At 36.1% G+C, this 12,721-nt stretch overlaps 1 protein-coding gene across 9 annotated transcripts in view; it reads right to left on the reverse strand.

The window, feature by feature from the left end:
* Nucleotides 1-12,721, reverse strand: part of IFT88 (intraflagellar transport 88) — a 132,958-nt gene that overhangs the window by 92,074 nt on the left and 28,163 nt on the right. For all 9 annotated transcript variants that reach the window (XM_058690327.1, XM_058690316.1, XM_058690305.1 and 6 more), the window contains 6 exons: nucleotides 10,789-10,879; nucleotides 9,092-9,196; nucleotides 7,597-7,699; nucleotides 6,648-6,762; nucleotides 4,356-4,587; nucleotides 1,941-2,011 (listed from right to left, as the gene is read on the reverse strand). In XM_058690327.1, coding sequence (XP_058546310.1) covers nucleotides 1,941-2,011; nucleotides 4,356-4,587; nucleotides 6,648-6,762; nucleotides 7,597-7,699; nucleotides 9,092-9,196; nucleotides 10,789-10,879 — 717 coding nt within the window. The remainder of the gene's footprint in view (nucleotides 1-1,940; nucleotides 2,012-4,355; nucleotides 4,588-6,647; nucleotides 6,763-7,596; nucleotides 7,700-9,091; nucleotides 9,197-10,788; nucleotides 10,880-12,721) is intronic.

Consider the following 12,721-nt stretch of genomic DNA (forward strand, 5'->3'; position numbering starts at 1 on the left):
CCCACTTGACTTTTGTTGGCAGGCACAGGAGTGGGGCCGTAGTTTGTGTGTGCAGTATTTGTCTAAAAGTTTTCAGTCTTGATAGACTGTTCCTTTCCTTGTCCTCTGGCTAGAAAATTGGGCTTTTCTTGGGGCTTTTTGTTTGTTTTTAAAAATATACCCACTGATGTTTTCTAACTGGCAATTTCTTCACATGCAAGTCTGGGAAAGATGAGGGGACTCACTGCCATTGTTCCTCAGGTCCTGAGGTCCTTTGCTGATCTGCCCTCTTCTCTCCACCTTTCTTCTTGTATTTGTTTTATACATAATTTCCAAGGTTTTCATTTGTATTTAGTGGGAATAACAGGGAAAACTATGTCTACTCATCTTCCCAGAAGAAGTCAGTTATTTTTAATGTTAAACTAATTTTTTAAGTTCGAGAGTGAGAGAGAGAGAGGGAGAGAGAGAGAGAGAATACATGTGTTGAGAGGGGGAGGTGCAGAGAGAGGGAGAAAAAGACTTCCATGCAGCTGTACTGTCAGTGCAGAGCCTGATATGGAGCTCAATCTCAACAAACTGTGAGATCGTGACCTGAGCTGAAATCAGGAGTCGGACAGACGCTTAACCAACTGAGCCACCCAGGCACCCCTAAACTAATTTTTAAAGTTAAACTAATTTCTGGGGTGCCTGGGTGGCTCAGTCGGTTGAGTGTCCGACTTTGGCTCAGGTCATGATCTCACAGTTTGTGAGTTTGAGCCCCGTGTCGGACTCTGTGCTGACAGCTCAGAGCCTGGAGCCTGCTTCAGATTCTGTGTCTCCCTTTCTCTCTGCCCCTTAGCCTCCTCATGTTCTGTCTCTCTCTCTTAAAAAATAAAATAAAAACATAAAAAAAATTTTTTTAATTAAACTAACTTCTAAAAATTAAGGGCCTTACACGCATATGATGAAATCTTATTCAGCCTTATAAAAGAAGGAAATCCTATCACATGCTACAACATGGAAGGACCTTGTAGACATTATAAGTGTACTATAATTTCATTTACATGAGGAAAATAAAGCAAATTCATAATAACAGAAAGGAGAACGGTGGGTGTTTGGTGCTGGGGGCAGGACCTGGAGAAATGTTGTTCAATGGGTAGAGATGTAGATTATGAAGATACAAAGAGTTCTGGGGTGAAATAAGTGAAGGGGATTAAGAGTACACTTATCATGGTGAGCACTGAGGAATGTACAGGATTGTTGAATCGCTATACTGTATACCTGAAACTAATATAACATTAATTACACTGGAATTACAAATAAATAAATAAAAATAATTTTAAAAATTAAAAAATAGATTTAGCATATGACCCAATACCTACACACACGAGTTCTGAAGACTGGTTATAAAACATGAATGCATTTAACACTACCAAACCATGAAGTCTTTCTTATGCATCATGATTAAGATGGTAAATTTTATGCTATGTGTATTTTATCACAATTTAAAAAATTAAAGGCTCTCTATTGTGTGATATACTTCTAATATACCTGTTGCATGTTCAATACATATTAGAATTTTCAAACCATAGTTGGCAGAGTCTAGGTACCATACTGGAGGAAGGAAGAAAAAAGTACAATTTTGTCTTTGGGAGTTGAAATTTAATTGGGAAGCTGGACAAAAATACATAAAGATACAATTTCTTAAAGAAAGGTAGTATAAACAAAGTTGCAACATTGCACCAAATGCAGAGGAGAAGTGAATTACAAGAAAATAGTAAGAGTAACTGGGTAAGAATAACTGGGGTCAGCCTGAGGACTGTGATTACTTAGGAGAAAAGAGAATCTAGTAATGTACAGAATTGGTGAAACAATAGCACTATTTAATATACTGAATATAACAAGTCTTGAGAGAAATAATCAGAATGTATATTTAACTCATAAAAATTAAACCTATGTTACTAAAGTGTGCAAAATATTACCGTTCACGTTCCATTTGCCTTAGATGATCATTTTTTATAGCTTCGATTACTAAGTTAGTATGTGGATCATCCTGGGAAAATAAAATTGGGAAAAAAGTGATTAATTCAGAAGCAAATACTGAGAACTTGGATTTCTTTTTAATTTTTTTTTTTTTTTTTTTTTTTTTTTTCTCAACGTTTATTTTATTTTTTGGGACAGAGAGAGACAGAGCATGAATGGGGGAGGGACAGAGAGCAAGGGAGACACAGAATCGGAAACAGGCTCCAGGCTCTGAGCCATCAGCCCAGAGCCTGACGCGGGGCTCAAACTCACGGACCGTGAGATCGTGACCTGGCTGAAGTCGGACGCTTAACCGACTGCGCCACCCAGGCGCCCCTCTTTTTAATTTTTTTTAATGTGTATTCATTTTTGAGAGACAGAGAGAGACAGACCATGAGCGGGGAAGGGGCAGAGAAAGAGGGAGACACAGAATCTGAAGCAGGCTCCAGGCTCTGAGCTATCAGCACAAACCCGAGGCGGGGCTTGAACTCACGAACCATGAGATCATGACCTGAGCCGAAGTCGGACATGAGCCACCCAGGTGCCCCTAAGAGCTGAACCGACTGAGCCACCCAGGTGCCCCTAAGAGCTTGGATTTCTAATCAACCACACCACTAAGTTAGTTAGTAGAGTAAATTAATCTTTCTAAACTGTTTTCCCTTATGTAAAGTAGAACTTTTCTTATTCCTGATTATCTATCACATTCTCCTTGAACTAACAGATTCTGAGCAGCTGATAAAAGGTCAGGCCGGATAGAACAGGACCAAGTACACAGAAGCTGTGTGATATTATAAATTCTAAACTCAAATGTAAATGATTTAATGATCAAATTACTTAGTAATCCATATCTCTACTCTTCATTAAAAATAGATTTTTTCGGGGCGCCTGGGTGGCGCAGTCGGTTAAGCGTCCGACTTCAGCCAGGTCACAATCTCGCGGTCTGTGAGTTCGAGCCCCGCGTCAGGCTCTGGGCTGATGGCTCGGAGCCTGGAGCCTGTTTCCAATTCTGTGTGTCTCCCTCTCTCTCTGCCCCTTCCCCGTTCATGCTTTGTCTCTCTCTGTCCCAAAAATAAATAAAAAACGTTGAAAAAAAAAAAAAATTAAAAATAGATTTTTTCACAACATAAATTTCTTCTCAATAAAAACAATATATATAATTAATGTTTACATAGCACATGCTATGTTCCAGGTACTGTTTTAAGCATTTCACTTGCATTATCTCACTTAATCCTCACAACCCTATAAAGTAGGTTATTATAATTTCCTGTATTGTATATAAAGAACTGAGGCATAAGAAGAGTTAAGTATTGTATGGTGCAGCCAACAGCTAGGCGGTAATACCCTTACAATCTATTAACAAATCTATTAATTCAATTTATGAAATTGGCATTATTCTCTTATTTTTGATCTATAAATACAGGCAATTTCATACTGTTTGGTTTAATAGAAAATAATATGGCAGCATACCAATAATTTATATGTAAAACTCTGGAAAATATTTTAAAAACATTAAGAAAAATCATCCCGGGGCGCCTGGGTGGCGCAGTCGGTTGAGCGTCCGACTTCAGCCAGGTCACGATCTCGCGGTCCGTGAGTTCGAGCCCCGCGTCAGGCTCTGGGCTGACGGCTCGGAGCCTGGAGCCTGTTTCCGATTCTGTGTCTCCCTCTCTCTCTGCCCCTCCCCCGTTCATGCTCTGTCTCTCTCTGTCCCAAAAATAAATAAAAAAAAAAAAAAAAAAAAAGAAAAATCATCTCACTCCCTATTTTGGTGTATTTCTTTTTTGTTTCTATTTTGTGTATTTTGTTTCTATTTTGGTGTATTTCCTTTCAGTTTGTGTTCATGTATGGGTGTGTGCATATCTTTTTTTTTTCATTTGGTTTTTCATTTAACATTATATAGTATTTCCTCAGGTCTTTGAAAATATGATTTTTTTATTATGCTCTACCCTATGCATAAGGATAAGGAACTACTTCTTTTCATTTGTGATATATTTAGTATAGTTTGAGCTTCCTCTGTTCATAAATGACTGAAAAAAATAGTAAAAAAAACAAGGATTTAGGGGTTCCTTGGTCAAGATATTATACTTAAAGAATGACGTGTAATCATATTTTTGTAAGATTTTCCCTTTTTTCAATAAAATTGTAAAGTCAGTTTTAACCATAATCTCTAGCCCTTTTTCAACAGAATCCCATTCTCAACCATTTAAGTAACAAATGAAACTGGTAAAAGCACATTAATTAAATTTGATTAATTAAAACACATTAATATAGGGCTAGGAGAAACCTAAAACGTCATCCATCTAACTCTCATTTCTGGAAACAGAAAAGCACGGACAACTAACAGCTAGCTACACAGCAGTTATCTTCATACTCACACTTGGTGAGATATACTTATCATCTTCATCAATTTCTAATGGAACCGCAATCAATTTTTGGAACGCCTTCTTCATTTTGTCTCGATCTCCAACAGCAAAGTAACTAAGAATTAGGTTGAAGCCTGCCTTCAGATTTGGTGCCAGACTCATTATGTGCTCAAATGAATTAATGGCATCTGAATATTGACCAGTTTTAATAAATGTAACACCAATGTTCTGCATGATTTTAATCCTAAAGAAAAAGAAACATGGATGAGTTTAAAAGTCTAATGTGTTTAGTACAGTAGTCAAGACACTCCACAGGTAGTATCCTTTTCTTTCCCACTTTTGCTTTGTTTTGTTAAAGCTTTACTGAAGTTTAACTTACCTAAGTTCACTTGTTTTAACTATACAATTCAGTGATTGCTGCTATATCTACACAGCTGTGAATATATTAACTCATCTCCATTATCCTAAAAAGAGAATCTGTGCTCATTAGCAGCCACTCCCCATTCTCACTTCCTGCCCTAGGCAATCATTAACCTACTTTCTCTCTCTCTGGATTTGCCTTTTCTAAACATTGCATATAAATGGGAGTCATATAATATACAGTATTTTATACCTGGCTTCTTTTAATTAGCATAATCTTTTGAAGGTTCCTCCATTCTTAGCATCTATCAGTTCTCCATTCCTTTTATATTTGCAAATAGTATTCCATAATATGAATACACCACATTTTATATACCCATTGCCTACTTGGCAGACATTTGACTGTTTCCACTTTTGGGCTATTAGGAATAATGCTATGAACATTCACATACAATCCTTTGTAACAGCATGTTTTCATTTCTCTTGGATATATACCTGGGAGTTGAATTACTGGTCCACTGGTAAATTTGTGTTCAACTTTTTAAGAAATTCCATACTTATTTTCCAAACTGGCTGTACTATTTTATATACCCCAATGTATGAGGTTTCCAATTTCTCTACATCCTCTTCAAAGGGATGTAGATGGGATTATGAATGTAATGCCATCTTATTTCTAGCTACTCCTCAACATAATATCTCTGTTTCAACTAAATTCATTTATTCTGATCAGATCATGAATACTGTTATTTCCTTGACTCTTCTCGATTTTCCCTTTGTCTGGAATATTACCCTTTTTCTCTTCCTCACTTAAATAACCTGTCACAAGTACGCCTTTCTTGAGCACTCTTGTTCTTACCATCAGTTCCTTAACTTAGTTACTACAGCACCTCTAGATTATTGATAATTAAGCACTTGACATAAGCTATCCTACAATGCTCAAAGCCTTGGGCTCACCTGTGTTAAAAGTGCCTAAGGGCATTGTGTCCTAGAAGCTAGATATTTCCCAATGATAATGATGCACTGTTCAGAAACAAATAATCATTAAAGGTGGCATTTACAAATAAATTAACTTTCACAGAGGAACTGTACTAAGCGCCTAGGGACAATTATGACTGGTAAATATCCTGGAAACCTTCTATGTTCTCAAGGTTATTACCAGACCATAAGGTAATTTACTGTTTCTGCTCTTGAAATATGGTAGGAATAGGGGCGCCTGGGTGGCGCAGTCGGTTAAGCGTCCGACTTCAGCCAGGTCACGATCTCACGGTCCGTGAGTTCGAGCCCCGCGTCAGGCTCTGGGCTGATGGCTCAGAGCCTGGAGCCTGTTTCTAATTCTGTGTCTCCCTCTCTCTCTGTCCCTCCCCCGTTCATGCTCTGTCTCTCTCTGTCCCAAAAAATAAAATAAACGTTGAAAAAAAAATTTTTTTTAAAAAAAAATAAAAAAAAAAAGAAATATGGTAGGAATAGAATATATCTCAGCTTCCTCCTCCTATCCCCTCTTCTAAGATTCAAATGCAATCTCTTCCTTTCATTGTTTCATTTGCAATCTACAGCAAGAATATATGGTGGTCTTAATTTCTAGCCTTTTAGAAATTAAAACATTCTAAAGTCTATTATATTCTAAAGCAGTGTTTTGATTCTGTGTTGGCAGTGACTTATTTGCTGCTAATGGCCTGCTGGATTACCCACTATATAGGCCAATTAGCTCAGTTTTATTTCAGTTGATTACATATTATATCTTTAACCTTTAACTTGTCATTACACAAATGTGTGCAAGTAGTCAGAAGGGGAATAGACCAAAATACTACAGATACAACATAAATCTAACACCTCACATGTACAAACACCTCAAAATATTCAACCCACTGACAACGGGTCATTAGAGTTATCTTGTTTCTGAAAATAACACTTAAATTTCACCAAGTCATCACTATGTAAACTTACCTCATTTCTTTATGGACGCTTGGAATTTGATCTAGTGCCATTCGGTAGAATTTAATGGCTTTGGAATAATTTCTTTGCTTTAAATAAATATTTCCCATATTCACTTTCAATCTTCCTAATTAAAAAAATAATGAATATATAATATTCTATTTTCTTAATTTTTTCTCTATTTAAGATGACCTTAATTCATGTTCTTTGAAGTTTTTCTCAAGTTATGAAGCTTCAGACACTACCTAAAATTCTCACTTTAAAATAGTTACACTATTTTCGTATACCTACACAACAATCTTCTGTGAGGAAATGGAACTTAAGACAGATGGAGCCCTGAAAATATGGCTGGAGAACAAGTGATTTACATTGTAAAACTGGAATTGTGTTATTTTGTAAAAAATGGGATTTTAAAATTAAACTCAATAATGCCACACACATTTTAATATATTAAAGAAAATGATAATCTGATATTCTGATAACTTTAATACAACTACCAAAAAATTACACATATATGCTACTAAACTATAGTCTCTTGGGGATAAATTTATAAGTGAAAGCATGTTTGATGGGATTGCCCTGGCTCATTCTACCTGTGATGACAGAATATATTTTTTGTTTACTATTAGGCAATCTATCTCATACCAACTGTATTTCTTCATTTGTATTTATGTAGATTATGTAGATTTTCATATAAGTAGTATCTTTAAGTAGGACACTTCTTTATAAACACAAATTTGTTTAGAGCATAGATTATATAAGGAAACATAAAGTGGGGAAATGTAAATTAACACTACAAAAAAACTGTATTTGGGGTGCCTGACTGGCTCAGTCAGTGCAGCACATGACTTTTGATCTCGAGATTGTGAGTTTGAGCCCCATGTTGGGTGCAGAAATTACTTCGACAAACTCAAAAGAAAAAGAACTATATTTATTGGGCAAACTGACTATATACACCCACCTGCATTGCTAAACATCTTATTTTTCACTATAACTTGGTATGTATTTAGTGCTTCAGCATACATTTCATTCGCTGAATATTGACTGGCCAAGTTGAAAAGAACCTAAGGAAAAAAACAAGGCAAAAAGACACATAATGACCATTTTAGGCCCTTTTGCCTATAATCTTTTAAGAGATTAACATCCTATACCTAACAAAACTAGATGCTTATATCAAGATACTCCACTAGTGAGGAAGTAAAGCATACAGAGAAATATCTTGCATTCCAAATGAAAGAGAACATTAAGATAAGCATAGCTGTCCTCCAAACTGCACCTTAATTTTCTAAGTATTCTTTCTAATTTAGGTAGTATTTGCCATCCATTAATCTCAGGAAGACCTACAAAGAATAAACATGTATTGTTAATGTTGCTGGTAATAAAGGGAATAAGCAAGGTATTGAGCCAAATTTTCTTCGTAAATAAAAATTAAACATTATGTGGAAATATCTTAAACCTTCGTTTGTGCACTTCTTTATATGCAAAACTGTAAAAAGTATTTCTCTGTATGCAAAATTATAATTTAAGTCACTAAGTTATATAAAATTATTTTCCCACAGGTAAAAAAAATCACTAGAAATTACTCCCCCATCTAAAGATTTCATGAAATTTAAAAATATTAGCTATTAAGAACGAACATCTAAAAATTCCTATTCAGTTTCAAATGTCCTTTTTTTTCATATGTTTGGCAAATGAACATTTTTCCCACTAAAAATACACCCTTTTAAAATAGTGGTATAAACATCAAGGAAGTCTTTTAAGAATTAAAAAAATCTTGGGGCACCTGGGTGGCTCAGTCAGTTAAGCATCTGACTTTGGCTCAGGTCATGATCTCACAGTTCGTGGGTTCAAGCCCTGCATCAGGCTCTGTGCTGACAGCCCAGAGTCTGGAGCTTGCTTCAGATTCTGTCTCTCTCTCTCTGCCCCTCCCCCATTCACATTCTCTCTCTCTCGCTCTCTCTCAAAAAATAAACATTAAAAAAAAATTTTTTTTAATCTTGTAAGAAATTAGTTTTTGTTGTTTTTCACTACCCTCACAGAACATTGTATTATTTGCCTGTTGGAAGTTCTTAAGAATCATAGACCAAAAGTCCACATTAAAATCTCATTAAAATAACCGCACTAAATACAGAGCATAAATATTAGCAATCTTCCAGAAATAGAGTCATTGGGTGGTAAGCCTGTGGGTACTAAGTTACTAAAAACAACTAATTAATAAATAAAAAAAAAAGATCTTTGCACAAACCTAAGAGTAAGAGTGCCTCATGAACTTTATAAAGATTATTATTAATCTAATTCTGGGCACCGAATTAGGTCCCAGATTGGTCCCAATCTGAGGTCCAATAAGATTTAAAACACAGGGGAAAAAAAAACCTAAAGACAAAAGGAAAAAGACTTTTGGAATCTACAAATCCTAGCCAAAATAATTTCACTCAATAGGTATTTCTCATACTTACTGAGTAAGTTAAATCCAAATTGATATTTTCTGGAGTTGTAACTTGTTCTCGTTGTCTCACCAAGATTCTCTCCTTTCTTCCTGCATCTTTTGCCTTTTCTAAGGCCTGAAATCAAGTTGATACTTTGTCAATTCCTTTAAGCATTCATTATGAGTATTTTATGCATTTGGGAGGTATCTGCACGAAACTGGGATTCCCAGGAGGCCCTGCTGTACTCTTTTGAAAACAAAAGAACCCAGAGTATTTGTTTAAAGTGGAGCTCACCATAATAAAAATGTCATGTATCTTCCCTTCTGCTCTCCAAAGAAGTATGTGACAGATAAAATGGAGAGTTTATTAGCCCCAAGTCAAGTTTCTTTATCACCATCCCTTCCACCACCATTTAGATTTGACAACCTATTTCCTTCCTTTTCCCTCCCAATCCTGAAACTTTGGGTATTTTAATTCCATCTCATGCAATAGAATAAATGCTACTCAATATTACAACAGATGCTCAGTCTGGCTTTTATGTCCTGCTCAGAATGCCAAGAACCTTTTGTTAATTTCCCCTAGAGACAACCACAGACAGATTAACTCACCGTGGGATTTTATTTTAGAGCTAGATAAAAAAGTACTGGTTCTATGAGCAATAAAAACAGCTTTTATATGAATAATTCTTTCTAATGGTATTCATTAATCTAATAACTAAGTCACAGAAATTACATTTATATAGTATGACAATCAAAGTAATGAGAACAAAGCAAATTAAGAGAAAGTATTTAATTTTTAAAAAACACAAAAAACCAGAATTCTGCAAAGCAAACTATGATTTTGCAGCAGTTTACATAGGAAAAAATATTTTAGGGTAGTGAGGCTTTAAATAAGAAAACAGCCCTTAGTACTGCATGTGGACCATGGTAGCTACGCCTTTCGGCAGGCTGAGTCTAACCCAACAGTCCATCAGGCTGCCAATTTCAATCAATTGATCCATTAGAATTTTGTTTCCTATTGAAATGACCAATATCACAAATTATAAAATCAATCAACTATTTCTGACATCAGAGCTTATGTATGAAGCAGTTGCCTACGTTTTCAAAATAACTGCTTCAGTAAAAACTCTAAGCCAGTCAACAGCAAGACAAACATGTTTATCTGTTCGGGTATCCCCCGCTTTTCAAAAGGTTGCATGACGCCATTCTGCTTTAACAAAAGACCAACATTAGTACCTGTTTTCGCTAACTAAAAGAAACCTGAAGAGGATTTTGGCTTTTACGAAAAAAAGAAGTGAAGCAACGTCCGTTTTGCACCAAACCCTTCAGAGGCGATACACACCCCCAGCAGCGAGAGTAGCGCCCCCACGCTCCCTTCAGGAAGCTACCCTGGGCATCTCAGCATCAAGCCACCAGAGCTCTGACCTGTCTGTGAGCATCTGTGTTTGACCTTCATTTAGTCTGTGCATCGGTTGGCAAGATGTGTCCTAAGGTATCAGAAAAGCCTAAAAGAGGTTAGTTTTGGGGCCTAGGAAAGCTCAAAACATTTTCAGTGTAAATTAATGGCAATCGCTTCCTTGATGCCATTTCGACTTATGAAAGGTTTCGCTCTACTTTCGGATAGTGGGGGAAACCTGTACATGTGCTTGTATTTGTGCATATATAAAAGTACACACACATATATACGCACACTTCATCGTCTCGAGTCCTAGGAGTTTATGAACTTACCAATTTTAAGTCTCCACAACTGTTGGCAATACAGCTTTCTTCTACCAATTCATTTACTTTCTTCTCTAATTGTCTAATCTTTTCTTCTGGACTATTAAAGAAAAAGCAGGTGTACTTTGATTCATTCAAGCACTAATAATATAAACTAAAATTTAATGTACTTATAACATTGTCCATTTTGCGCTTTTATAAGAATAGGTCACAGATAAGATAAATGTATAAATAGCGTTAAAAAGCAAATGAACAGTTTTTAGTAATTATATAATGATAACAGCAAAAATAACATATTTTAGTTAATAAAAATACACACTGAGCACAGTAATTAGTAATTTAACACTAAACCAGATGCTTTTCCCTAATTATGTCATTTAATCCTCACAATAACATTTGATATAAATACTATCATTATTCTCATTTTACTGAGAAGGAAACTGAGGTTTAGAAAGTTAAGTATTATGTCCAAAATCACACAGCTAGTTTACAGAGCTAGGATTTAAACCCAAATAAGGTCATTCAAAGACCCATGAGATTACAGTATCATCCCTAAAAGAAAGTGGATCCTTTCTTCGGATCCTATGACAAATGAAAACTTTATCTTAAGGTGAGGAAAACTGAAGCCCCCATAAAAGAGACGATGATCATGATGATTATTGACTACTACCAGATAGGAATTCTAGAGAATATTTCCAACAATGGGAAGAAGTTTAAAAATTCTGACTCCACTGTAGCAAACACAGTACTCCCAAATAATTTCAAAAATAACACTAATGTCATTTTGCTACCACTTTCATCCAGCAAAATATCACAATACTCTGAAAGCACATTAGTGCCTAAATAAAATTTTACTATGAATATTTCCAAATACACGGTAGTTCACTTAATTCTCTACAAATGGGACTTAAAAAAAATACAGGAATAAGTTTAATAGTATAGCTTTGTCTATAGAATCATATTCTTTGGTGGAATCTGACTATAAATTCAGTCAGGTAAGGGCGCCTGGGTGGCTCACTTGCTTAAGTGTCTGACTCAGGTCATGATCTCACAATCTGTGAGTTTGAACAACACGTCAGGCTCTGTGCTGACAGCTCAGAGCCTGTGCCTGCTTCAGATTCTGTGTGTCTCTCTCTCACTCTGCCTCTCCCCTCACGCTCTGTCTCTCTCAAGAATAAACAAACATTAAAAAAATTAAAAATAGGGGCGCCTGGGTGGCGCAGTCGGTTAAGCGTCCGACTTCAGCCAGGTCACGATCTCGCGGTCCGTGAGTTCGAGCCCCGCGTCAGGCTCTGGGCTGATGGCTCGGAGCCTGGAGCCTGTTTCTGATTCTGTGTCTCCCTCTCTCTCTGCCCCTCCCCCGTTCATGCTCTGTCTCTCTCTGTCCCAAAAATAAATAAAAAACGTTGAAAAAAAAATTTAAAAAAAAAAAAAAAAATTAAAAATAAAAATAAATTTAGTCAGGTAGGATAAAAATTTTATTAGTTTACTAAAAATCTACAAAATTCAGAGCAACGAGCATAAGAGATGTGGTTTTATAAAGGTTACAACGAAGTACAGAACTCTGTTATCTATTCTGAAACACTCTTAATAAATGTCTAATAAATGTTGCTTATAGATTATTAAGCCTAAAATATGAAAATAAAAATTTAAAGTGAAAAACCTGTAAGAGAACTGTATGAAGACACTAAAAGTAACTACTCTGTCCTATTAAATGCCAGGAAAATGAACTCTACATGCACACTGCTAGATACCTACTCACACCTGAACCTACCACCAGCCTTCCTCCTTGCATACAGGATCTCAGCCAGTCAACAAGAGGCTCATTCTCTTACCAAATGTTTGGTTCAGTCATGTGCACGTGATGCACTTCTGACCAGTGAGAAATGAAGACAGGTTTACTTGGGGTCGGGGACTCCTGGGAAGATTTTCTTTGCTTTTT

The sequence above is a fragment of the Neofelis nebulosa genome, chromosome 1, assembly GCF_028018385.1.
Source record: "Neofelis nebulosa isolate mNeoNeb1 chromosome 1, mNeoNeb1.pri, whole genome shotgun sequence".
Classification (NCBI taxonomy): Eukaryota; Metazoa; Chordata; class Mammalia; order Carnivora; family Felidae; genus Neofelis; species Neofelis nebulosa.